General features: G+C 35.7%; 1 protein-coding gene and 1 non-coding gene across 2 annotated transcripts; both read right to left on the bottom strand.

Annotated features, from left to right (window-relative positions):
* Positions 1–17,589: 17,589 nt before the first annotated feature.
* TRNAY-GUA lies at positions 17,590–17,677 on the bottom strand. The gene is given in 2 exon segments: positions 17,590–17,625; positions 17,641–17,677. It is a non-coding gene; the product is annotated as a tRNA-Tyr (tRNA).
* Positions 17,678–20,504: 2,827 nt separating this feature from the next.
* Positions 20,505–22,574, bottom strand: LOC110921227 (60S ribosomal protein L36-2). Its single transcript, XM_022165515.2, has 4 exons — positions 22,429–22,574; positions 21,105–21,212; positions 20,815–21,014; positions 20,505–20,727 (listed from the first exon to the last, which is right to left on the bottom strand). Exons 2-4 carry the CDS (start codon positions 21,204–21,206, stop codon positions 20,697–20,699), a joined length of 333 nt encoding a protein of 110 aa, XP_022021207.1. The 5' UTR covers positions 21,207–21,212; positions 22,429–22,574; the 3' UTR covers positions 20,505–20,696.
* Positions 22,575–26,442: the final 3,868 nt, after the last annotated feature.

The raw sequence follows: 26,442 nt of genomic DNA, 5'->3' as shown, positions 1-26,442 counted from the left end.
AAATTACTAAATTACCCCTACGGTGCATAGTTTGGTTTTAAATGATATATTTGGTATATGGGTCATACCCTACTGATATAATATGTTATATTAAGTATATTTACTGTATGAACCAGACCCGCAACTCAGATTTCTAATTTTACCCTTTTATTATCTTTTAAATGACCAAAATGCCCTTCTAAGGCATAAATTGAGTTTAAAATTATCCCGGGCAATATAGGACATAACTTACTGATATAATATCATATTCTAAGCATATTACTTCAGGAAACTTGCATTTGAATCTTTGGTCTACCCGTAACGCCGTTTTCGCGTTCGGTTCGGTTTACGTAACTAGTTTGCGTAAATTGACCGAAACGGGTCAAACAATATCATTTTTATTTCAAAATCCAGAATGTATTTAGTATACCCATATTATACAAGTATTCAAACTTGTCGGGTCTAAATCACATTCTATCCGGTCTTTCGCTTAATCGTGCGTAAACCGTATCATTCCTAAAACTAACCGGTCAAAGCTTAAGCTTAAATAAAAGGCCGTTAGGAATCTAATAGGTTAATTATAAACCTTTGTTCCAGATTAGGAAGCCCGGTAAAAGCTATCACCACTTATCGTTTGTGACTTATACTTGCTCAGGTAAATACATTTTGACTTATTTTCCCTATACGGGCTTGGGGTACGGTAATTAAAATACCGCTTGATCGGGCGCACAAGTCCTGCTCCCTATGGGTGTTCAGTCTTGAATAGCTTGTGTGATTTCGTTTAAACAGTCTTGTCTTACTTAAAGGCTTTGGGGGGTTATTGACCATGTCCCGGATATCCTTGGCATTATCTTACGAGATGGCCACGACCAGAGCACGGGGTGTAGGCGTACACCCGTCGTGTATAACTCTTTGATGTGGTGTGTCAATTAAATCTCTAGCCCGGACAGTAGATCCCGGGCCACCAGAGATATAAGTGCATGTAAATCGTTCACAAGTTTATATTATATAATTATCCCAAGTTAATAAAATATTTATGCCTTGTGCATTTAAATAAATTTTAAATCATTTTCAAAATGAGTCGGTTGATTTGTATTTACCAGTGTAAACTGACGTATTTTTCCCAAAAGATTAAGTGCAGGTACTATACGGAAATAGGCTGGCTGTTTCCTAGAGAGCGTCCACAATAGTCTCGCAAACTCGGACGACATTTATCTGTTGAACTATTTATTTCTATTTTTATTTGATCCGCCTGTGGATCCATTTCAACTACTGTGATATTATTATTACACTTTATTTAAAAGTTGAAATGTTTCTATTCTGCTTCCGCTGTGCATTATTATATTGTGTTGATTGTCTATGACGATGCCAACTACGTCACTGTACCCCACACCGGGCCCACCGGTGACACGTGGAAATCGGGGGTGTGACAGGTTGGTATCAGAGCCAACGCTGAGTGAATTAAACACTATCCTAATGTGTTTAATCTCAGTTACACAATTGCACATTCCTCGATTTTCGAGTCTAGACAAAGAACTTAGGAAATGTTCAACATTTCGTTTAATTTATTTTATTTATTATTACATTGTCTTATATATATGTTGTGCAACTTGTTTGATTTTTGACAGGATCAGGATGCCGCCAAGGATGAGAGGTCGTGGAGGATTTCCTACATCGCACGATCATGAGGCTGGTCCCTCACATAGACGAGCACCATCCGCCACGCACCACACAGTCGCCAACGACCTTTGGAGGTCTTTTGCCGAGCCTGCTAGGCATTCGGTTTCCGCGAGCACTTCTCCGTCATTACCCCACTCGTTTGGGCCCCATTCGGAGAACGGGCCCCATGATTCGCTTGGATCATACATACCGTTGCACCAGTCACCGCACCAGCACCCAGCGCCAGCCTACCAGGGTTTGTATAACCCTAATGCTTATGTGGAGGAGCCAGTGGGCCATAACCCACTTGGGCAGGAGGACCACTTTTCTGGTGGTCACGGGATGGACGTGGACGAGGAGACGGACCCTTCGCTCCCACCATCAGGTACACCAAACCACCCGATTGAGATATCGGATGGGTCGCCATACACAGGATCACCATTTAATGGTGTGGACAGCTTCCAGGAGAGGTTCAAGCAGCATGATTGGTACTTCACCCCTAGCCACAACTCTCCTATGCTTCAGTCACTCCATGGTACTCCGATGCTTCAATCGCTCCATGGTTCGCCGGTGCACTCACAGCACCACTCGCAGCAGCAGCAGCTCCAGCAGCAGCCGCCTCTACCGCAGGACCTATCTGAGGCCCTGTGGCGTGACGTGATCACTCCGTCACCACCGCCGCCGCCAGTCTTACCTCCTCCGCCTCAGAGGCCAAGGAGGAACGCGCGCATGTCTACGCGCGAAGGGATTCGCATAGGCACCCCTCCACGTGTTAGTAGCAGCCGCTACACGTCGCTACCTGGGGAGTCTGAGACAGGGGAGTCTCAGCATCCAGTATCGGAGGTTACTTCTGTTCCGATCCCGCCTCTGCCGCCGCAGAATTTTGGAGAGCCGATTCCGGCTTATGCTAGTGCCGCTCAGTTCAACCCGTTCGAGCAGGTATTCCCTCAGGGTTATGATTACACGGGAGACCCTTATTGGCAAGCTGTGAACTACAGCTCACTCCCACATAGTGGTCCACTTGGAGACCCTTGGGCTGCTGGCCCATCTACTTTTGGTTACCCTCCGGGTTACCAGCAGCCACCGCAGCCGCAGCCTTACCAGCCGCCGCAGCCGCAGCACTACCAGCCACCACCACCGGCGCCTATGATGTCGCCGCCGCAGGTTCAGGAGATCCTGCAGGGGATTGATAGCATGCGACGCGAGTTTCAGCACAATATGCGAGAGGATCGCCGACGCACCAGTGGCATGTTTAAGAAGGTATTCGATTTGCTCAAGGGTAAGAGCAAGAAGGATCGTTGAATCCTTCGATTACCATTTCATGTACTCATGTCCCTGCGTGGACATTTATTCCAGTACTCTACCCCTGCGTGGGTATATCTATCTTATTCTACCCCTACGTGGGTATGCTATTCTGTTGACCCCTGCGTGGGTTTGTTTTATTTTATTTTGTTTTGTTATTGTTGTACTAGTTTAGCCCCTGCGCGGGCATGTTATTCATGCTAGTTATGTTATTTCAAAGTCCCGTTTAGGGCAATTATGTACTGGTATTTTATTGGAAATTTAAATGGTTAATTTGAATTTATCATTTTATTTATATGCATGAATAATATTAAAATAATGGAAAATATCAATTTTTATTTGATTTGCCATTTTATAAGAATCTTAGTAAGGTATAACCTAGCCTGAATGCCTTATTAACAGGCCTGGCCCTGATGGTAAAACCTGGTTGAAAAGATTCAACTCCCTGTTAACATCTGAGAACATGTTAGCATTCTGGCTAAGCGTGATCTGTAGAATCACACAAGCCACCCTTTTTAATAAATTATCTACAGATTATATCTGTATACAAGTCTATTAATGACTTGATACCTACGGGTTATGACTATGTCATATAGTGGCAGTTGTGGTCTATGACTCCCTGCCTAGTAAAGAAATATCTACAGATTACATCTGTATACAAGTCTATTAATGGCTTGATACCTACGGGTTATGACTAGGTCATAAAGTGGCAGTTGTGGTCTATGACTCCCTGCCTAGTAAAGAATTATCTACAGATTTTATCTGTACACAAGTCTATTAATGGCTTGATACCTACGGGTTATAACTATGTTATATAAGGACAGTTGTGGTTTATGACTCTCTGTCTAGTAAAGGATTATTTGTTTAATTATACAATTTATAGTCCTATAAAAATCTAAATTTATAATTTAGTGATTGTCCTTGTGACTAGGCCTATGGTGCCAATATATATATTTTCATTCCTTGATTGCTAATCAGAGCCTGAATGAAATTTATTAAATTAACTGCTAAGGTTTTTGATACCATGGTTAATAAATCGTCTAGGACGATAATACTGTTAGGTTCTAAATAAGACCTTGTCCTTTATTGTAGCTTAACGCTACGATGGCCAAATCGGAAGAAACCAACAGTCATTCTGGGGAACGCTCAGATAATGCAAAGATTCACGTTACCGGTGCAGAATTGCAAGCACTGATTGATAATGTTGTCGCCAAGGCTATGGATAGGCAGTTCAGAGAATCTAGTGGTACTCAGAGTAGAACCCGCTCAGTGACGCATGTCAAGGCTAAGACTCATTCTGGGGCTCATAGTAAGCCGCCGTCTAAAAAGAGTGAGCCAAAGAAGGTTGAGGATGATAATCATTCCTCCAACCACAGCAGCGTCCCGAAGCAGGAGATTGAGCTGAAGCGTGACACGTACAACAGGTCCTGTACGTACAAATACTTTGTATCTTGCAAGCCCAGAGATTTCACTGGGGAAAAAGGAGCCGTCGACTGCATGACGTGGATCGACGAGATGGACACTGTAGTTGATATCAGCGGGTGTGCTGATAGGGACGTCGTTAAGTACGTGTCCCAGTCATTCAAAGGAGATGCGTTAGCATGGTGGAGGTCACTCCTACAAGCTGCTGGTAAGGCCACACTGTACGGTTTGTCATGGGAACAGTTTGTGGCCCTGATTAAAGAGAACTTCTGCCCGCAGCACGAGGTCGAGCGAATCGAATCGGATTTCGTATCCTTAGTCATGAAGAACCTCGACTGTCAAACGTATCTTACTACGTTCAACACGCTGTCTCGTTTAGTGCCTTACTTGGTGACCCCGGAGCCACGTAGGATTGCTCGATTCATTGGGGGTCTGGCACCGGAGATAAAGGCGAGTGTTAAAGCTTCAAGACCTACAACATTTCGATCCGTAGCGGATCTATCCCTCTCCCTCACTCAAGACGTGGTTAGATTGAGAGCCATAAGGAGCTCTGAGGAGAACAAACGAAAACGTGAGGATGACACCTCACGGAAATCTGAAAAGCGACATAGAGGGAACAACGACCACAGGAAAGGGTCAGGGTCTAGGAAGAGTGATCATCAGTCGGGTGAAAAACCCAGATGCAAGTTTTGTAGGAGACACCACTTTGGGAGGTGTCGGTTTGAAACAAAATCCCAGTCTTCGGAGAAGCGATGTGGAATCTGCAAGTCCACCGAACATAAGGCTGTGGATTGCAAGAAGATGAAGGATGCAACTTGTTTTGGTTGCAACGAAAAAGGTCATATTCGGCCCAACTGTCCAAAGTTTGCGAAGAAGGCCGAGGAAGGGAAGAAGACTAATGCGAGAGACTTCAAAATGGACGCAAAGGAAGCAGTCCTTGACGATAACGTCATTACCGGTACGTTTCTTGTAAACGATATTTTTGCTAGAGTCTTGTTTGATTCTGGAGCTGATAAGTCGTTTGTAGATAATAAGTTTTGTAAACTGTTGAACCTTCCTGTTAAAACCTTAAGCGTGAAATATGAGGTGGAATTAGCCGATGGAACCATAGAAACCGCCTCAACTGTTTTAGATGGATGTGTTATATCCATTAGGAATCATTCTTTCCCGCTATCCTTGCTTCCCTTTAAGCTAGCTGGATTCGACATAGTGATAGGCATGGATTGGTTGTCGAATAACCAAGCCCAGATTCTGTGCAATAGAAAGCAGGTGATAGTGAAGACTCCGTCTGGTGAGTCGCTCACTATTCAAGGAGATACCCAACATGGATTGCCCGAGCAAGTGTCCATGCTCAAGGCATCCAGATGCATGCAGAAGGGATGTGTCATCTATATGGCCCAAGTTACCATTGATGAGCCGAAGCCGAAGATTGAGGATATCCCTGTTATATCAGAATATCCTGAAGTGTTTCCTGAAGAACTACCCGGATTGCCACCGGATAGACAAGTAGAGTTTCGGATAGATATCATTCCAGGCACTGCGCCTGTGGCAAGAGCACCATACAGATTGGCACCAACGGAGATGAAGGAGTTGAGGACGCAGTTGGATGATCTATTAGCTAAGGGTTTTATCAGACCTAGCTCATCTCCTTGGGGAGCGCCAATCTTGTTCGTTAAAAAGAAGGATGGTTCGATGCGTCTGTGCATCGATTACCGTGAACTTAACAAGGTCACTATCAAGAATAGGTATCCGTTACCCAGGATCGACGATCTGTTCGATCAGTTGCAAGGAGCAAGTTATTTCTCCAAGATTGACCTGAGGTCAGGTTATCATCAGTTGAAGGTCAAGGATGAAGACGTACACAAGACCGCGTTTAGGACTCGTTATGGACACTACGAGTTCCTAGTGATGCCGTTTGGGCTCACTAACGCACCAGCCGCGTTCATGGATCTCATGAATCGCGTCTGCAAACCTTACTTAGATAAGTTCGTTATCGTCTTTATTGATGACATTCTTATCTACTCGAAGAGCCAAGCTGACCATGAGAAACACCTTCGTTGTATTCTCCAACTACTGAATCAAGAGAAGCTTTATGCCAAATTCTCGAAGTGTGAATTTTGGCTTCGAGAAGTCCAATTCCTTGGACATGTTGTAAGTGAGCGTGGTATCCAAGTAGATCCCGCTAAAGTAGAAGCAGTTATGAATTGGCAGGAGCCGAAGACTCCTACTGAGATTCGCAGTTTCCTCGGATTGGCAGGATATTACAGAAGATTCATCGAGAACTTCTCAAGGATTGCTGCGCCCCTAACCTCATTGACCCGTAAGGAGAGTAAGTTTGATTGGGGCCCTAAGCAGCAGGAATCCTTTGACATTCTGAAGCAGAAGCTGAGCCATGCACCAGTGTTGACATTGCCCGATGGTATAGATGAATTTGTGGTGTATTGTGATGCATCACATACTGGCATGGGCTGTGTACTCATGCAGAAAGGCAAAGTCATTGCCTACGCTTCTCGACAGCTCAAAGTGCATGAGAAGAACTACACCACCCACGATTTGGAATTGGGTGCGGTTGTATTTGCTTTGAAGTTATGGAGACATTACTTGTATGGAACCAAGTGCATAATTTATTCGGATCACAAGAGTCTTCAGCATTTGTTCAATCAGAAGGAATTGAACATGCGTCAAAGGCGATGGATGGAAACTCTCAATGATTATGACTGTGAGATAAGATACCATCCAGGCAAGGCAAATGTAGTTGCCGACGCCTTAAGTAGAAAGGAAAGGGTTAAACCGATCAGAATCAATGCCAAGCGCATTGAAATAAGAAATAATTTGAATGAAAGGGTGTTAGCTGCACAGAAGGAAGCTGTGCTGGAAGCTAACTATCCTGCAGAAAAGTTGGGAGTAACTGAGGAGCAGTTATCCCACGACAAAGATGGAATGTTACGACTAAACGGACGAATATGGGTTCCAGTATATGGAGGACTTCGGGATGTTATCCTCCAGGAAGCCCACAGCTCTAAATACTCCGTTCATCCTGGAGCGGATAAGATGTACCAGGATCTGAAGTCAAACTACTGGTGGATTGGTTTGAAAAAGTCCGTGGCCGAGTATGTGGCCAAATGTTTGACTTGTGCGCAAGTCAAGGCTGAGCATCAGAAGCCGTCAGGTTTGCTTCAACAACCTGAAATTCCCGAGTGGAAATGGGAAATGGTGACAATGGATTTCATCACCAAGTTGCCAAAGACGAAAAAGGGAAATGATACCATATGGGTCATAGTTGACAGACTGACTAAGTCAGCTCATTTTCTACCCATCAAAGAGACATATAGCTCGGATATGTTAGCTCAATTATACGTCGATAAGATAGTAGCGCTACATGGTATACCTATATCTATCATCTCTGATAGGGATACTAGATATACGTCACATTTTTGGAAGAGTTTCCAACAGTCGTTGGGCACTCGTTTGAATTTCAGTACGGCTTATCATCCTCAGACTGATGGTCAGAGTGAGCGTACTATTCAAACTCTGGAAGACATGCTTCGAGCATGTGCGATCGACTTAGGTGGTAGTTGGGATAAGCACCTACCACTGATTGAATTCTCCTACAACAATAGCTACCATTCCAGCATAAAGGCTGCGCCTTTTGAGGCCCTATACGGTAGGAAGTGTAGATCGCCCATTTGTTGGGCAGAAGTTGGAGATGTCCAGTTGTCTGGACCAGAAATCGTCTTTGAGACGACAGACAAGATCGTTCAGATCCGTGATCGTTTGAAAGCTGCCAGGGATAGGCAGAAAAGTTATGCGGATCCTAAGCGCAAAGATTTTCACTTTGATGTGGGTGAAAAAGTGTTGCTCAAAGTATCGCCTTGGAAAGGTGTGATGAGATTTGGAAAGAAAGGCAAGCTGAGCCCGAGATATATAGGACCTTTCGAGATAATCGAACGTGTCGGGGCAGTCGCTTACAAGTTAAACTTGCCAGAAGAGCTTAGTGCCATTCATAATGTGTTTCACATCTGTAATTTGAAGAAGTGTTTCGCTGACGATTCACTGGTTATACCGCATACAGATATACACATAGACGAAAGTCTAAAGTTTGTTGAAAAACCTTTGTCGATTGAGGATCGACAGGTAAAGAAGCTTCGAAGGAAGCACGTGCCTATTGTAAAGGTCAAATGGGATGCCCGTAGAGGTCCCGAATACACGTGGGAAGTGGAATCCACGATGAAAGAAAAATATCCCCATTTGTTTGATTAAATCTCGGGGTCGAGATTTCTTTTAAGGGGGTGAGGATGTAACACCTCGAAAAATTTCGTCCAATAATGTCTTGACACATGTCATAAGGTTCCGTTATGTGAAAACATACTTTAGAGGGACTAAAAGTGACAAACAGTGAAAACTATGGAACGTAAGGGTCCAAAGTGTCAACAATGGATAAATAGGCTCTATGATAACCCCACATAATGTTTATAACCTTTAACGGTTGGTTCATGGATCATACGACGCGGAAATTGCCCAAAAGTGAAGTATTGTAAACTATAGGGGCCAAAAGTGTCAACATGTTTAATTTATACCTCTGAGTGAACTTTTGGCAGACCCGAAGCTTTGTATAGCTAAAATATACTCACTAGAATATGTGGTAAAAATTTCATGAAGTTTCGTCAACGTATGAGAAAGTTATGGCCAAAACCGTACTTAAGGGACTAGAAGCGTCAACGTCGAATTTCAGGGCTTTTCGGTTGAGCGCAAAGTTATCCGAGGGCATTACCATGTTGGTAAAAGTCCTAAGGTCCTTAAAAACCAAGTTTGGGGGTTTACGGGTCGAGAAAAGTAGCCGAAACATCACGTACAAGTTCAGGGGTCAAAGCTGTCAATGTTTGAAAGATGTTTGGCTGAACAGCAGGTCAGGCGACCCGCCTGGACAGACCCAGGCGGGCCGCGTGGGACTATCAGGTGCAGAAAATCGAATTTGGGTTGATTTGGGTCCGAATTTGAGTGACAAACAGCTGTAACTTGCCTCCACAATCACCAATAACATTTCATGCAAGCCTACAACTACAGTAAGCTCGAAAATACTGATTTAAAACAAGAATTGATCTCATTTTGATCATTTGCAAGTGAAGAACAAGGAGCATTCTCTCAAGAGCTCTCAAGAACACTTCAAGCAAGCTTTCTGGAGGGATTCTGATCAACAAGGCCGACTCCTAGTGACCATTTAACATCTATAGGACTCTTGTAAGCCTTCAATTCGTTCTTTGATCCATTCTTGTTGTGTTAATTGCTAAAAGTCAAACTGGGTGTTCATAACCTTTGACTTTCTGATTAAACGGATTTCTTTCAGTAATTTCTCGAATTGAAACTTGTTATAGATTAGTATTTATGTGGGAAACAAACCCTCTAAAGGGTACTAACTGATTCCCACTACATGCATGCTTAATGTCGAGTCAAACCTAATTCTAAAAAGTCAACAGAAGTGATTTTTGCGAAAAATGACATGATTAATGATATAGATGACATGCAACCTGATTGATCATTGAAAATAACTTGTAACATATATATAAATGTGTTTTAATCATCATCAACTCGACACTCTATAGTATAGCCACGAATCGGAACCGAAAGTCTTGTAAAACGATTATTTCGTAGACTATCGATTCGGATTCGTACATGCATGTTCAAGATCTGTTTTGGAAAGTATTTTTGACTATTATTATTTCAGTTAAACTTTCTGGAACTTTCGTTGATTGAGTCTATGTTTAGCCTATTCGAATGCTTGTTTCCGGTTTATGCATAAAGTTGACTATTTTGCCCTTTTTGATTTAAAACGGGATTTTTTGGAAAAGTGAAAGGATAGAAATCTTTATTTTTATTATATAAACTTGCACCGAAAGTTTCGGATCAGTTGGTGGTCCAGATTGTGAGTTATGGCCATTAGCGTAAAACTATATTATAAATTTACATAAACGGTCCTTTTTGCGTAGAACCCGTTTCTGGCCACATTTTGACACGAAACTTTTTACCAACTGATTATATATAATATTCTGGGAATTTTGGTGATTTTTAATTAATTTTTGGCTGAACGGATCCTAGATCACCTAGCCATTTCGGCTTATGTCGGTTTTGACCGTTTTAGCCATAAAAAGAGTTTTACACCTCCGTTTGACCCGAAACCTTTTTCTACTGATTTTATATGATGAATAAATTATTTTAAGTATTCTGGAAATATAAAAATCTCAGATTTACTGTGAAAACCCGAAAACGCCCTTAAATCGTATTTTTAGCGTTTTAAGCGCTTAGTAAGCGTTATACTTGTTTTAAACCCACAAAACTTATACCTACTGATGTAAACCACATATTTTCATATAATAACAGTAAGTATGATATTTTGAACTCAGGTTTCCAGTTTTGGCATTTTTAGCCCTTGTGAAATTACTAAATTACCCCTACGGTGCATAGTTTGGTTTTAAATGATATATTTGGTATATGGGTCATACCCTACTGATATAATATGTTATATTAAGTATATTTACTGTATGAACCAGACCCGCAACTCAGATTTCTAATTTTACCCTTTTATTATCTTTTAAATGACCAAAATGCCCTTCTAAGGCATAAATTGAGTTTAAAATTATCCCGGGCAATATAGGACATAACTTACTGATATAATATCATATTCTAAGCATATTACTTCAGGAAACTTGCATTTGAATCTTTGGTCTACCCGTAACGCCGTTTTCGCGTTCGGTTCGGTTTACGTAACTAGTTTGCGTAAATTGACCGAAACGGGTCAAACAATATCATTTTTATTTCAAAATCCAGAATGTATTTAGTATACCCATATTATACAAGTATTCAAACTTGTCGGGTCTAAATCACATTCTATCCGGTCTTTCGCTTAATCGTGCGTAAACCGTATCATTCCTAAAACTAACCGGTCAAAGCTTAAGCTTAAATAAAAGGCCGTTAGGAATCTAATAGGTTAATTATAAACCTTTGTTCCAGATTAGGAAGCCCGGTAAAAGCTATCACCACTTATCGTTTGTGACTTATACTTGCTCAGGTAAATACATTTTGACTTATTTTCCCTATACGGGCTTGGGGTACGGTAATTAAAATACCGCTTGATCGGGCGCACAAGTCCTGCTCCCTATGGGTGTTCAGTCTTGAATAGCTTGTGTGATTTCGTTTAAACAGTCTTGTCTTACTTAAAGGCTTTGGGGGGTTATTGACCATGTCCCGGATATCCTTGGCATTATCTTACGAGATGGCCACGACCAGAGCACGGGGTGTAGGCGTACACCCGTCGTGTATAACTCTTTGATGTGGTGTGTCAATTAAATCTCTAGCCCGGACAGTAGATCCCGGGCCACCAGAGATATAAGTGCATGTAAATCGTTCACAAGTTTATATTATATAATTATCCCAAGTTAATAAAATATTTATGCCTTGTGCATTTAAATAAATTTTAAATCATTTTCAAAATGAGTCGGTTGATTTGTATTTACCAGTGTAAACTGACGTATTTTTCCCAAAAGATTAAGTGCAGGTACTATACGGAAATAGGCTGGCTGTTTCCTAGAGAGCGTCCACAATAGTCTCGCAAACTCGGACGACATTTATCTGTTGAACTATTTATTTCTATTTTTATTTGATCCGCCTGTGGATCCATTTCAACTACTGTGATATTATTATTACACTTTATTTAAAAGTTGAAATGTTTCTATTCTGCTTCCGCTGTGCATTATTATATTGTGTTGATTGTCTATGACGATGCCAACTACGTCACTGTACCCCACACCGGGCCCACCGGTGACACGTGGAAATCGGGGGTGTGACAATTACAATTTTGGCAAGAAATCTGAGTGTGCCCACGTTTAAGCAACAATGAAACTTTTGTTAGAGTAGCAGTATATTCTTAAAGAGAAAAGTTGTGAAGGAGCAATGTCTTGTACAAGAGGTGCAAATTGAGGTAATAACAAGTTTTCACTCCCCCACCTCTTGCAACTCTCGCAAATTAAGATTAAGACACTTAATACTCCCACTAAACTTTTAGATCTGTGGGAATGCTACAAGATAAGTTTCAATGATGTATGTGCTGTGGGAACATGTCATATATGTTAGACTTGATTTCCTTAATGTCCATATGTTATAAAAATTTTGGGGACATATTTAGAAGGAATCATAGTATATATGAATTAATTTCTTTAATACCTTAATTCATATAAGACAATACAAGTAAATATTATGATAAATGAATTATGTCTGAATATTCCATTTTGGGATAAGTTCCAATGAAATATAACTTCTAATGGAACTTAATTTATTCCCTTAGCCATTTAAATATTAAGGCTTATAACACATGCTCATAAGTCACTAAGAATGAGATTTGATAATATTTCATCCTTCATTAACCTAGTCATAATTTCTCATGAAATTTGGTCTTAATGGATGAAATTTGTAAGTCTCATTTTTCTTTTGTTAAATTTTCATTTTCATGATAACAAAGGTTGTGAAAAATTAGCATCATCAAGTTCTATCTTATAAGGTTTCTATCCAGATTGAGATAACAAATAATATGAGAGTTTAAGGTAAAAGTGACTTTGTTTTAACCATGCAAACCTCACAACTTTCATAATGCAGCTTTTATATTGATACTAAATTCTGAATAATCTACAGAATATATAAGGTATCACTAAGCCCAATTATAAAACAGTTTGTATGGTTCTTATAGTCTTAACATAAAATTTTGCCACTAACTCTCATATTAATTATTTGTTGATTTCTGGTAAGGAAACACATAGAACTAGAATCAACCGGTCATATGTTGGTTAGAATATTACCATTAGTAAACTTAAATATCATAAATATCTTACTACTTATCTTAGCCAGCTGTTTCATTGAATTATGGATAGTCTCGATGCTCATGCCTAGTTTAATGGCATAAACCTGCTGTGAGACTTTCCTTTGAAGAAACTTATAGCTGGAAGTAGTAGTTGTACACTATCTCTGAATCTTAAAAGTATCCTCCTTTCGGGTTTAGTGGCGGTGAGATGAACATCATCTAATTTTCCAGTTTCATGCATTCATTTTCCTGTATATATGCTGCTAATCAACACACTCATTTTCCTTTGGTACTCTTGAGTGTTATAGTTGATTCTTAAGGAAACTTATGGTATTAATGGAAAAGTTATATGTAATGCACCGGAAAAGTGTAATGATTTCCATGTGTAAACCTTTAAATTATGGGTCATGGTATTGTACATTATGATGTATTCACATATGCCACAAACTTTATAGTAAGAATCTAGAGTAATGCATGCTGCTTAGGAGTTATTTTGATTCTTCCAAAGAAAACAAATTAGTCTTAGGAAATTTAGAATCTAAAATAGCTCCCATGATAGCAATAATGAAATGAGTTCTTGATTATCATAAGAGATATAATGGTTGACGTATCGCACTAGTCATGCTCTAGTTTTCTTCTGTAATACTTTTTATCAGAAAAGAGCAGTAGGATCATCATATCTTAAGAAATAATCAACAATTCAACAAGAGTAAATTTTGTAGAAACTCTTTAGTAAGCAAAACATTTTAGGTTTTGAAATTAGAGTGGATGGAATAGATGAGATACAAACCTAAGAAGAAGCTTGGAGTGATTTACATTATGGGGTAATCAAGTAAGGCATACACAAATTATTATATTGAAGATATAGTCTACTATAACACCAAAATAACAGACTAATTTAAGATTCTACCTGAATTTTGGCTTCGCTTTGGCTTTAACCAAAATTCAGAGAACGTACATAAATAACAAATTGTCTTGATGTTCTATAATAAATCTGGCTTCGCTTTGGCTTTGACCAAAATTTATGCATTATAAACATACATAATAAACTGACTTATTGTTCTACATGAAATTTGGCTTCGCTTTGGCTTTGACCAAATTTCATGTATTATGAACATAAATAAATAAAACCAACTTAATGTTCTGCCTGAATTTTGGCTTCGCTTTGGCTTTGACCAAAATTCACGCATTATGAACGATAAAAAAATAATAAACCTCAGCTTAATGTTCTACCTAAATTTTGGCTTCGCTTTGACTTTGATCAAAATTCAGCATTATGAACGATATAAATAATAGACCGTCTTTAGTGTTCTACATGAACTCTGGCTTCGCTTTGCCTTTGACCACAATTCACATATTATGAACATACATAAATATAGACTGTCTCAATGTTCTACATGAACTCTAGCTTCATTTTGGCTTTGACCAAAATTCATGTATCATGATGAACATACATACACAATAAGGTAAAACACATAAATATAACATAACACCTTTGGGCCAGAAATGAAATATTTATGTAAATTAGGCTAATAATTCATTATGTATGTAATTAAACAATTAGTTGTTGGGTTCATTATCCAATAATACACATAATAAGATAAAATGACATAAATTAAAGTTGGGCCATTTCCAAGTTATGGTCATACGAAACCAAATAAAATGAGGCTTCCAAAAGTTAAGACAAGACATGCAAATTCGTATGTCAAATAGGTTTCAAGACATAAGTAAAAAGATTAATTTCGCTTAGTGTGATGAACCCAAAACATAATAGAATCCCATATAGTCAAATATAATAACTGTAAGGATTTAGACATAATTTATCTCAGTAGATTTAAAAACAAATATATCTAAGTAGATTTAAATAAAATATAAAGATTTGCATAAATATAAATCCAAGCATTAATTGTATCGTTTAGATGGTTATAATAAAAAGTCTAATGTGAATATACCAAAAGATTTTGTAAACTTATATTGAAGCATTCTCTTCATAGAAAATCAATTTGGAATATCATTATATCATAAAGACAATAGTGCCCACAAAACACACACATCAAGAGTTTCATTTGATTTAATTACATTAAATGTGGATAAATAAGCAATAATGAAACAGTGGAGGAAACGGTAATATTATTTATGGATGGAATCTCATTCATCCATAATTAAAAAATAAAATAAATAGACCTTAATGATTTTAATTTCCATTATAACATAAGAAAGGTTAAACGATTAGAACATCAAAAGTTTTGGCAATATGGATAAGCTTGATTCCATGAAAAACAACTTCTGTAAATAGATTTTGTTTATTTGATTATATACATTTTGTTCAACTTCAGTGGCAATATCAACGATGTCTTCATAAATCCAACTAAAAAAACTATATATTATGCATTAATTTCATGATGCATTAGTGATCTTTTCAGTTTAATTGCAGAGTATGTCATTTTAAAAAATCTGCTAAAATATGTTGTTCGCTGACTACATTGCAAACAGAAAAATGTAAACTGAGCATAACAAGATAAAAATGATCATCAATAAATTTACATAATCGAATGATATCATTGCTCTGATACCACATGTTGATTATATCTATAAACATGGGTCAAAATATAGAACCTAATCATGTTTATTCAATGATAACGTAAATATAGATACCAAGTTAGAGACACTTACTTGTAGGAGTGGTCATCTTTGAAGACGAAGATAAGGCCATGATTCCCGTTATGGTACCTTAGGTTGATGGATCACCTTAGAGAGAATTTTAGTATTTTTTAGTATTGGTGTTCTACTAGAGAGTTTTGATCACCTCTTATCATCAATATATAAAGATCAATGAATAATGGTCATGAATGGTGATCACTTATAAAACTCTATGTTTTCTCTATTAATGGTACCTAAAGGGAAATCATAATTGCCCCTTAATACTAATCAATAATTACAATTACTACCATCAAGTAATTGTCGGGGACTAGTTATGTCATATTGGTAATGTTACCAAATGATTCCTAAGGCCACATCAACGGGTTATTTCTAACAAATTATAATTGTCAGATGTAATTATGAGTCGAGTCAAGCCCCTTTTTTCTATGTCATCTTTTATATAAATACTCAAAAACGAAATATGAAATTGTGTACTAGGTTTGTATCATAGAGTTAACATACTTCTTCATTTTCCATATAAAAAAAATTCGAACCCAGCAGTGGCAGACCTAGAAATTTTTTTCAGTGGGTTCACTATTTTAAAGGCTTAAAGTTTATAGGACCGGACATAAAAGTTTTATGGTAGTTTCGATAGTTCGGGTTGGGTCGAGTTGACCCGCAAACACTTTCTTTTTGTCAAAAAAACCTTATATTATGAATAATCGAAATGTTAATTATGATGACAAAACAATTTTAATACTAGCATGAACAACAATAGCACAAATGTGAACACATTTAGATTAATCAAAAATTTGTACCAGTTAGAACTTAGAAGCAAACACTGAACTAAGTGCACAACACCACATTTGCACCCAAAAGATCATTCGGATAAAGCATATGGAACATTTTGAGTTCTTATCCAGTTACACCATTCATAAATGAACTAACACATCTACATGATCCAGTAAATTCATCAGAAACAAAATGAAGAATTCATCAACAATTTGTTTAAATCACTCTTCAACTGGTATATTATATTAGAATGATTTTAGTATTATAGATTAGAATGAGGAACTTAAGACAAGTGCGACGGATGAACCTCTCTCTCTAGCCCATAGTAGATAACTGTGTAAGGCCTAAGGGATTGGTTATGGTGAATTTGATGAAAAAAAAACCATACAAATGACACCAAACAGAATCAAACAAGGGACCTCTTGAGTAATAGACAATTTTTGTGCCATTGTATCACTCTTCAATTTTGTTTATGGGTTCATCTCATAAATTATTTATGGGTTCACTCAGATTTTTTATATATGTTTTCTACTAAAAACTCAAAACTCGATGGATTCGCACGAACCCATTGTATAGTATGTAGATCCACCCTAGAACCCAGTCATGTAACACATTGAAATGCATTAACTTTTTTTGAAATGAAAAACATTAAATCAAAAATAAAAACACATTTATCATCACTAGTTTGTAATTTGAGTTATATGTCTTACAACAATTTAAATGAGATTTTCATCTCAAAAAGGGGATATGGCGAAATTGGTAGACGCTACGGACTTAATTGGATTGAGCCTTGGTACGGAAATTTACTAAGTGATAACTTTCAAATTCAGAGAAACCCTGGAATCAATAAAAATGGGCAATCCTGAGCCAAATCATGTTTTCCGAAAACAAACAAAGGTTCAGAAAGCGAAAATAAAAAAGGATAGGTGCAGATAATACTCAACAAAAAATCCGACCTGCCGGATTCGAACCAGCGACCTAAGGATTTCAGCAATTTACAACTACAGTCCTCCGCTCTACCAACTGAGCTAAGGTCGGCTTGTTCCTTTTTGCCAATAAACAACTTTTATCATGTATAACATAGCTTTTTTCCTTTTTTTTTTTCCTAATGCAACTTAGTTCAAGCATTGGTTATTTTTATTTTTATTATTAGGGAGTAATTTATTGTTTGTAAAAATACAAGAAGGGCTGATAGACCTATAAACCTCTCTAGCATGATTTTCATCTTATCTTATAAGATACATACATATTATAAGCAATCGTTTGTTCAATTGTTTGCAACAAAAGAACAATTGATTCATACAAACAAACAAATTAGGGTTTATCTTTTTTCAAAACTTTTTGTTTATTACAAAATACATTTCTTATAAACAAAATGTTTCTTGTGAAATCTATGTACATTATATATAAAGTCAAGTAAAGATTATACTATAACACCCGTGTCTTTTGTGGACGATTTTTTTTTCTAAATAACATTCATGGCGGAAGACTTAGCTAAATAGTGTACTTTGTTATTTACCATATGACATAATAAGCCATAGACATCCTTCCTAGTTTTCTACACATCATAAGGCAAAACACTTAAGAGTAGAGTAAGGATACGCATCGTTTATCAATAAAACATAATTTCATACGTCTTTGTACTTTAATACGTATCATATAATTTGTTTCTTGGAAAATCATATTCTCATATAAAGATACACATCATCGTGTGTTTTGTAAATATTCACCTCTTAACCATTTAAATATAAGACACAACTACGTCATTAAAGCCATGGTCGTTAACTTATTAGACCATGTGTAGTGGTAAATTGTTATAATGCCCCCACCATGGGGCATTATCCGACACGTGTCATCCCAGTTAGCATGGGGCGTTATTGCAAAAGTGGCGTAGTGGGAATAATGTCTGATAATGCCCCTTCCAATCATTAAACAAAAAAAAAAAAAAAAAAAAAAAAAGCAAATAGATGGATTGTGATTGGCTAGTCAAAGTTGCATGGGGTTCTCCAAAGTTGTCAGACACATGTGCCAAATTGATTGGTTAAACAAACATGTGCCAAACTTGCATCAGCGTTATTATTAAAACGCCAAACTTCATTTTTTTGATTTTTTTTTAAATAACGCCCCATGTAATGGTAGTGGGGGCGTTTTGGGACGTTATTTTTCACTTTTTTTTTAAAATCACGCCCCACTACGGATGGTCTTATATAAACACTAGCGATGACAATCGAACATGTATATGACGGATATTGGTAACTCCAAACATATACTCGATTGTAAAACCATGTATTATACATGACCTAATACGCTTTGGATATTTGTTTAATAATCGCCCGATATAAGGTAAATTGATGAAATAACAATTCTGACAATCGTATATCTTCTGTGTTATGCTTGACTCGTTTAAATTGAATTTGGTTTGAACCATTTTGAACTCCCGGTGTTACTAGTCGAAGAATATAATTAGAACTTTTATTGGATGTTTGCATTTCGATCATTGTTCAGTATGCAATTATGCGTAGAAACTTTGAAGGTTAAGGTTTGTTTCTTATATACAATAATAGCTATACATAACATAACATAATGTAAATTATTTAGTTTTTGTCATAATTATATACATGATGATACTATTTATGATGTAATGATTTGTTATAGAAATAATATCATTGGTAGCCTAATCAAGCTCAGGCTCAACCTCGTTTAGTTTTAGGATCAAGCTTGGGCATGAACTCGTTTAAGCTTGACTCGGTGTGAATACTCAAAGAATAGATCTTGAGTAGCTCGCCGCTCTTAGTCGCTTACTATGTTTGTATACTAACGTTAAATATCTAGGAGACTAAAATTTGTGCACAATTTTGATGGAAACTCCTTGTATACTCCTATGCAGCTTAATCCTCCATCTCGGTATAATATTTTAAACTCAAACTTAGGACATAACACACATTCTAATCCTTTGACATGCTTTTCTATGCTTCTTTCTCACCCTTCATACTGAGCCCTGAAGCCTAAAACTCGCCAGGGTGGTGGAATACGATACGAGCCAAATTTTAGCATTTCGCTCGATTTGAAACCAAATATTATTGTCCGCCACACGCGAACATTGTTGGATACTGTTAGTCGCTATTAAGTCCGGTTCGTTGACAAAGGTTATGACACTAAGACCTTGAGTTCGGTTGTCAACCTATTCATTTGATTATTTTCTTGGTTGCTTATTCACACAGATGGGATATTTGTCATGCCGACGTTAACGCCATCTTTTTACATGTCAGTTCGATAAAGACTGTAAATGACTAATCCATATGATAAGTTGCTTACACAACGTGTGTACAAAACTTCCATTTGTTTATTGTGATGCAGTGGTGCCATGTTACATAAATATGTTGATTGTATTATTGTTACTAGGAGTTCCTTCACATTTGTGGCTAACTTGATGCATTGAATGAGGTTTTAGAATACTATGGGAAAAGGTGTAAAAACATACATTTTTACTTGCATGAATGAGGTTTTAGAATACATTCGGTTTTGGTGTAGGCCAGACTCGCAAACACAAACTAAACAAGTCGTGTTTGCGTCAGACAAACAGTTAACTTGATTTGTTTAACCCATTTGTTGACATAACATATATGGTCGAATTGTATTTATTTAACATCCATTTGTATATTTGCGATTGTAAAATGGTTATTTTGGAGTATTAACATGTTTTTCATGTTGATGTCTAACATGTATCTCATGTTAGCGTTGTGTTGGATCCACACAGTTTGACGCATTTAGCACCCCTAGTCGGACCGAGGTCCTGATTTTCTTACATATGGTGAAACCCAACCATATGTAAGAAATATCTATGGTTCATTTTTTATTTAGATGATTATCAAACACCCGTTAATTTTGATTTTTCTGCAACCCAAATTAGGTCGGACAAAAATCTTCATCAAACAAACTTGACCCAGAAGAGTCAAAATTCCAAAAACAGTAAAACAAGAAGGTTCGACAATAAGTCCTGCCTATAGATCTAGTCAAACAAATCAAGAAAGATCTTCAAGGTGTATCGAACACAAACTTACTTTTTCTTCTCGGTACCTCCACCAGCCCTACATAAACATCCAACCAAGGTAAGAAACATATAACACACACAGGCGTCTCAAACATATGAGATGTAAAAATACCAATATATTTACCTCATCTTGCGGAGAACGCTAGACATCTCCTCTCTCTTCTTTTTCGCCCTCTTGTGAGTGCCCAACTTTCGCTTGGCAACTTTGAGGGCACGTTTGTCTTTTCCAACCTTAAGAAGTTCGGTAATTCTCTTCTCATAAGGAGCAAACCCGGCAACCTCTCTGATTAGGTTCCTCACAAAGTGTACTCTTTTGCTTGTTTTCTAAAGTAAGAACCAATATATAATAGAAGACTGTTGAGATTTAAAAATCAAATTTCTATGATAAAAAAAGATATACGAAAGATTACTCACCCCTTTCCTGTCAGATGGGCGTGGTGCCAATTCCTTCTTGGTCACAACATGTCCTTTGTTTAGACCCACAAAAAGTCCAGTGTTCGGCTGTTTTGGAGCCATTTTGTGCTGAAAAGATTATGCAATTCAGTACAAGAAAAAACAACAAAGGGGTGACAACATTAGAACTAAAAAGATGCTCGTCAAATCCAAGCTAAAAAACCAATGTATGTGTCACAAAGTTGTTCTAGAAGCAAAGCACTATGAATGAATATCCGGTCAAACACAATGACTTTTGTTGATCTGTGGCTAAACTCAACTCGATGTTGAGTTTTCATTCAGAAGCTCAGTTTAGATAAAAGTTTCCTAAATTAGATCTATATCAGCATCTGGTCATATAAATTATCATAGCTGAGTAAACATTGTTGTCCTCTATAGCGTCAAAAACAAATCAGTTGTGAGCCCAGGCATTTCAAACAAAACTAAACTAAAACCAGGCAAGACAAGCATCTAGTTCTGTACAGAAACCAAAACTAAACAAAAACTGGCCAAAACCAGCATAAACAGGTACAAATCTAACCCATGTCCCGGCGCCCATTGGTTTTCTTAACCATAGGCCAAGCACCACTTATGGTTCCCTTTTTTATCTCCCTTTACTTTATAAACATCTCCTTTGTCAAATTTCTTTACATAAAGCAGTGTGGGATATACAAACAAATTTCTTTAATCCTTTACTTTCATTTAGATAAAAACTTCAACTTTTGACTACTAAAGTGTGCACTTTTTTGCCCCAAAATACTTTGCGCCTTGTAGTAGTATGATTGTGTTTGTATATGTAATACTGAACCTCCATAACAAATGTATAGACTCAAGAATTAATGTCAAATGATGAAGCAAACACTAATAAGACACTGTGTTCTTCAGTGTGTTCTACATAGCTATCTAGCACTAAGTTAGGTCAAAGAGAATAAGTAATTTAAACCAAAATCACATGGATTTTGAGAAAAAAGAAACAAGGATTCATAAATTCAACAATAATAGCAATTTCAACTATATCTAGCTTGCCTCATGTAGTTTGGATCACACACAGAATGAATTTTCCAGATAAATTTGCCCTAAAAACATTAAAAGCCTAAAATTACAATCAAAAGTGCAGTAGTGAACCTAAAACGATAAACAGATGTTAATCAGCTAAGAAAACATAATACGAAAGCACAATTCATGAAGAACGCACGAAGTGAGCAATAATCAAACATTTCGATAAAAAAAGATGACATTTTTACATCAAATCAGGCAAGAATGAATCGATTTAGTGAAAGAAAAAGCGATGAATGAGAGAACAAACCCTAGAAAATCCTCGAGGCAGTTGCGTTTGACAGGGGTCGGCTGGAACCCTAAATCAAGTGTTGTTATATAGTAGGTTGGAATGTTCATACCAGTGGGCTTTTATTCATGGGCCATTGCCTATGTTATGGATAATCTGAAAGTTTGAAGAATATTATGGATCGTCTAAACAACTTGATGTTGCATGTTTCTAAGTAGTGGTGCACTGGTGCACAAAAAAACCCAAACCCGAACCCCAAAAAAAACTCGGGTCCAGGTTTTTTTAAAAACCGGGTATTGTAAACCCAAACCCGAATCTGAACCTGAACTCGAATCGTAGGTAGGGGCGTGAATTTCTGACACGACCCGAAAACCCGACACAAACCTAACACGAAATTCACGGGTGTAGGTTTAGTCTAAACGGGTTCGGATCAGTTTCAGGTTGAACCCGTGAACCCGTTTAGGTTAACGGGTCGGGTTCGGGTCAACCTGGTCGGGTTGGCGGGTTGACCCGTTTCACACATTTATACTATATTATATTTTTTTACAATATATTTTATGTCATAAATTAAATGGGGTGGGTATTTTATGCAATGATTATAACTTAAAAAGAGAAATTAACATAGATTTTATAATTTAAATATGATATTATTATATACATTTGTGTTTTTTAAGTAAATTTTAATTTTAATATATTAATTTCAGAAAAAAAAAATTAAAAAAATTCGGGTTGAACGGGTCGTGTTCGGGTCAACCCACAAAACTTTGGGTCGTGTTCGGGTTCTTATGTATGATACGATTTTCGGGTTTGGGTCGGGTTCGGGTTTGTGTAAAATTTTCGGGTTCGGGTCGGGTTAAACCCGCCAACCCGCGAACACGACCCGTTTAGCACCCCTAATCGTAGGGTAGGGTCCGGGTATGGTATTTGATGTGAGAACCCGAACCCGGGTTTTTATCAACCAAATTTATACCCGGGTTTTATTAATACCCATACCCGGGTTTTACAATACTTGTACCCGGGTTTTTTTAATACCTGCACCGGGATTTTTGATAATCAGACTATTTCTAAGTTTCTAATATATCGGAAGTTTTATGTTATTAATGATAAAGTTTATAACCCAAAAAAATGGAGTTGGAAACATATAAATACAAAAAAAAATTATGAAATAAAAAAAGTAGCGACATCGGGTTTTTTGCATAACTGTATTGGGTTTTCTAATACCCTGTGATACCCGAACCCGAGTATTCATAACACTCGGTTATGTGCACCTATATTTCGAATTAGGCCTTTGGTTTTAGTAAAAAATGTCCAGGTTCTAATAAATCGTATTAGAGTATTCACAATGGATTTCTTATATTTATGTGAGTGAGTTAGTTATATTATACGGAATGATTGTGAGTCGAGGAGATATAAATTTTTATTGTTCATATGTAAAAATATATGGGAACATTATTCACCCCTTATATTTTTTTAATATTTTTTTAAGTGGATGAGAGAGAAAATGTAATGATAAAGGTACAAAAAATATTATTTGATTGAAAAAATATTGATTTTTAGTATAATTATATAGATAGGGGGAATGAATTCAATGTGAAAACTCTTAGGGGGCATTTGGTTCGCGGAATGTGTAGGAATTAGAATTGGAATCCTTATGGGAATTGGAATTTGAACTGGAATTTGATGGATTCCTTTGAAATCCATAGATGTGTTTGGTTGATAAATGTATTAATGGAATTAGAATTTAAAAATACCTAAAAAGACAAAATTACCCCTAGTTATAAACAATTGGCAAAAGTTTTAAAAACAACTATCTTAGATAAAAATTCAAAAATATTCTAAAAAATCCAAAAAATTATAAAAATTCAAAAAAATTGTAAAAATCATAAAAAATTATAAAAATTCAAAACAATTCTAAAAACTCCAAAAAATTCAAAAGTATAACAAAAATCTAAAAAATAATAAAAAGTTCAAAAAATTCAAAAAAATTCTAAAAAATCAAAAAATTTTCTAAAAAAATAAAAAAAAACTCTAAAAAATAATAAAAATGCAAAAAATCCTACAAATTCAAAAAAATCTAAAATGTAATAAAAAAATCCAAAAAATTCTAAAAAATAAAAAATAATAAAAAGTTCAAAAAATTCTAAAAAATCAAAAAAATTCTAAAAAATAATAAAAATCCAAAAATCCTACAAATTCAAAAAAATCTAAAAAACAATAAAAAATCCAAAAAATTCTAAAAAATCAAAAAAAATCTAAAAAATAATAAAAACTTCAAAAAATTCTAGAATATCAAAAAAATATCTAAAAAATAAAAAAAAAATCTTAAAAATCCTAAAAATTCAAAAATAATAAAAAATTAAAAAAAATCCAAAAAAATATAAAAAATCAAAAAAAAAATAAAAAATAATAAAAAGTTCAAATAACTTTAAAAATAAAAAAAATCTAAAAAATAAAAAAAAATCTAAAAAATAATAAAAATCCTAAAAATCAAAAAAAAATCTAATAAGTAATAACAAATTCTATAAAATCAAAAAAAATCTAAAAAATAATAAAAATCCAAAAAATTTTAAAAAATAAAAAAATTAGTTTTTTTGAATTTTTTTGATTTTTTGATTTTTTTAGAACTTTTTGGGTTTTTTTATTATTTTTTTGGTTTTTTAGTTTTTTTTTTATTTTTATTTTTTTGGCAAATTGGATTTAAATAATCCCAACTCACTGTTATTGGCCAATAATAATCCCAACTCATTTAATCACCAATAATAATCCGAACTATTCACTTTTGTTTGTAAAATACTCCCAATTAAAAAAATACTAACTAGGTTAAAAAATTGCTGACGTGGCAGGTGACGTGGCATGCCACATCAGCAACGTGGCAGTTGAAGTGGCATTTTTTGATGACGTGGCAGCTGACGTGGTTGTCTACGTGGCATTTTGATGACGTGGCAACTGATGTGGCATGCCACATCAGCAATTTTTTAACCTTGTTAGTGTTTTTTTAACTGGGAGTATTTTACAAACAAAAGTGAATTGTCCGAATTATTATTGGTGATTAAATGAGTTGGGATTATTATTGGCCAATAACAGTGAGTTGGGATTATTTAAATCCAATTTGCCTTTTTTTTTGGGTTTTTAGAATTTTTTTTGGGATTTTTAGGTTTTTTATTAATTTTTTTATTTTTTAGAATTTTTTTTTATTTTTTAGAATTTTTTTGGATTTTTTTATTTTTTGGATTTTTTTGTAATTTTTTTGGATGTTTTTATTATTTTTTTGATTTTTTAGAATTTTTTAGATTTTTTCGATATTTTTTATTTTTTGAATTTTTTAGAATTTTTTAGAATTTTTGATTTTTTAGAATTTTTTGGATTTTGTAGTATTTATTGATTTTTTATTATTTTTTTATTTTTTAGGATATTTTGGATTTTTTTATTATTTTTTTGATTTTTTAGAATTTTTTTATTTTTTAGAATTTTTTGGATTTTTGTATTATTTTTTTGATTTTTTATAATTTTTTGGATTTTTTATTATTTTTTTGATTTTTTAGATTTTTTTATTATTTAAATATTTTTTGGTTTTTTAGAATTTTTTTGGGTTTTTTTAGATTTTTTATTATTTTTTTGATTTTTTTGGATTTTTTTGGATTTTTATGATTTTTTTTATTTTTATTTTTTTTATTTTTCCGAATTTTTTGGATTTTTTAGATTTTTTTACATTTTTTATTTTTTAGGGTTTTTTTTTATTTTTTAGAAATTTTTGGATTTTTTAGAAATTTTTAGAATTTTTTGGATTTTTTATTATTTTTTGATTTTTTTATTTTTTAGAATTTTTTAATTTTTTATTATTTTTTGGTTTTTAGACAAAAATGAAAGAAGCAAGGGGTTATTTCCGTAACTTTGGAAACATTCTCATGGTTTTTTAAACTTTCATTTGAAATTTAGAAGGAATCTGAATTCCATTAAATAAGGGATTTTGTTGGAATTGAAATCCAATTCTCTTCAACTAATTTGTCTAACCAAACACAAAAAGGAATGGAATTC

Source organism: Helianthus annuus, chromosome 17 (genome assembly GCF_002127325.2).
Source record: "Helianthus annuus cultivar XRQ/B chromosome 17, HanXRQr2.0-SUNRISE, whole genome shotgun sequence".
Lineage (NCBI taxonomy): Eukaryota > Viridiplantae > Streptophyta > Magnoliopsida > Asterales > Asteraceae > Helianthus > Helianthus annuus.
The sequence above is the reverse complement of the archived record's forward strand: the minus strand, read 5'-3'. Positions and strand labels throughout refer to the sequence as shown.

Coding starts and splice junctions, on each gene's coding strand:
- LOC110921227 (XM_022165515.2), bottom strand. CDS start 21,206: ATGGCTCCAAAACAGCCGAACACTGGACTTTTTGTGGGTCTAAACAAA. Junction 21,015..21,104: donor GCCCATCTGACAGGAAAGGG/GTGAGTAATCTT, acceptor TTCTTACTTTAG/AAAACAAGCAAAAGAGTACA. Junction 20,728..20,814: donor AGCGTTCTCCGCAAGATGAG/GTAAATATATTG, acceptor ATGTTTATGTAG/GGCTGGTGGAGGTACCGAGA.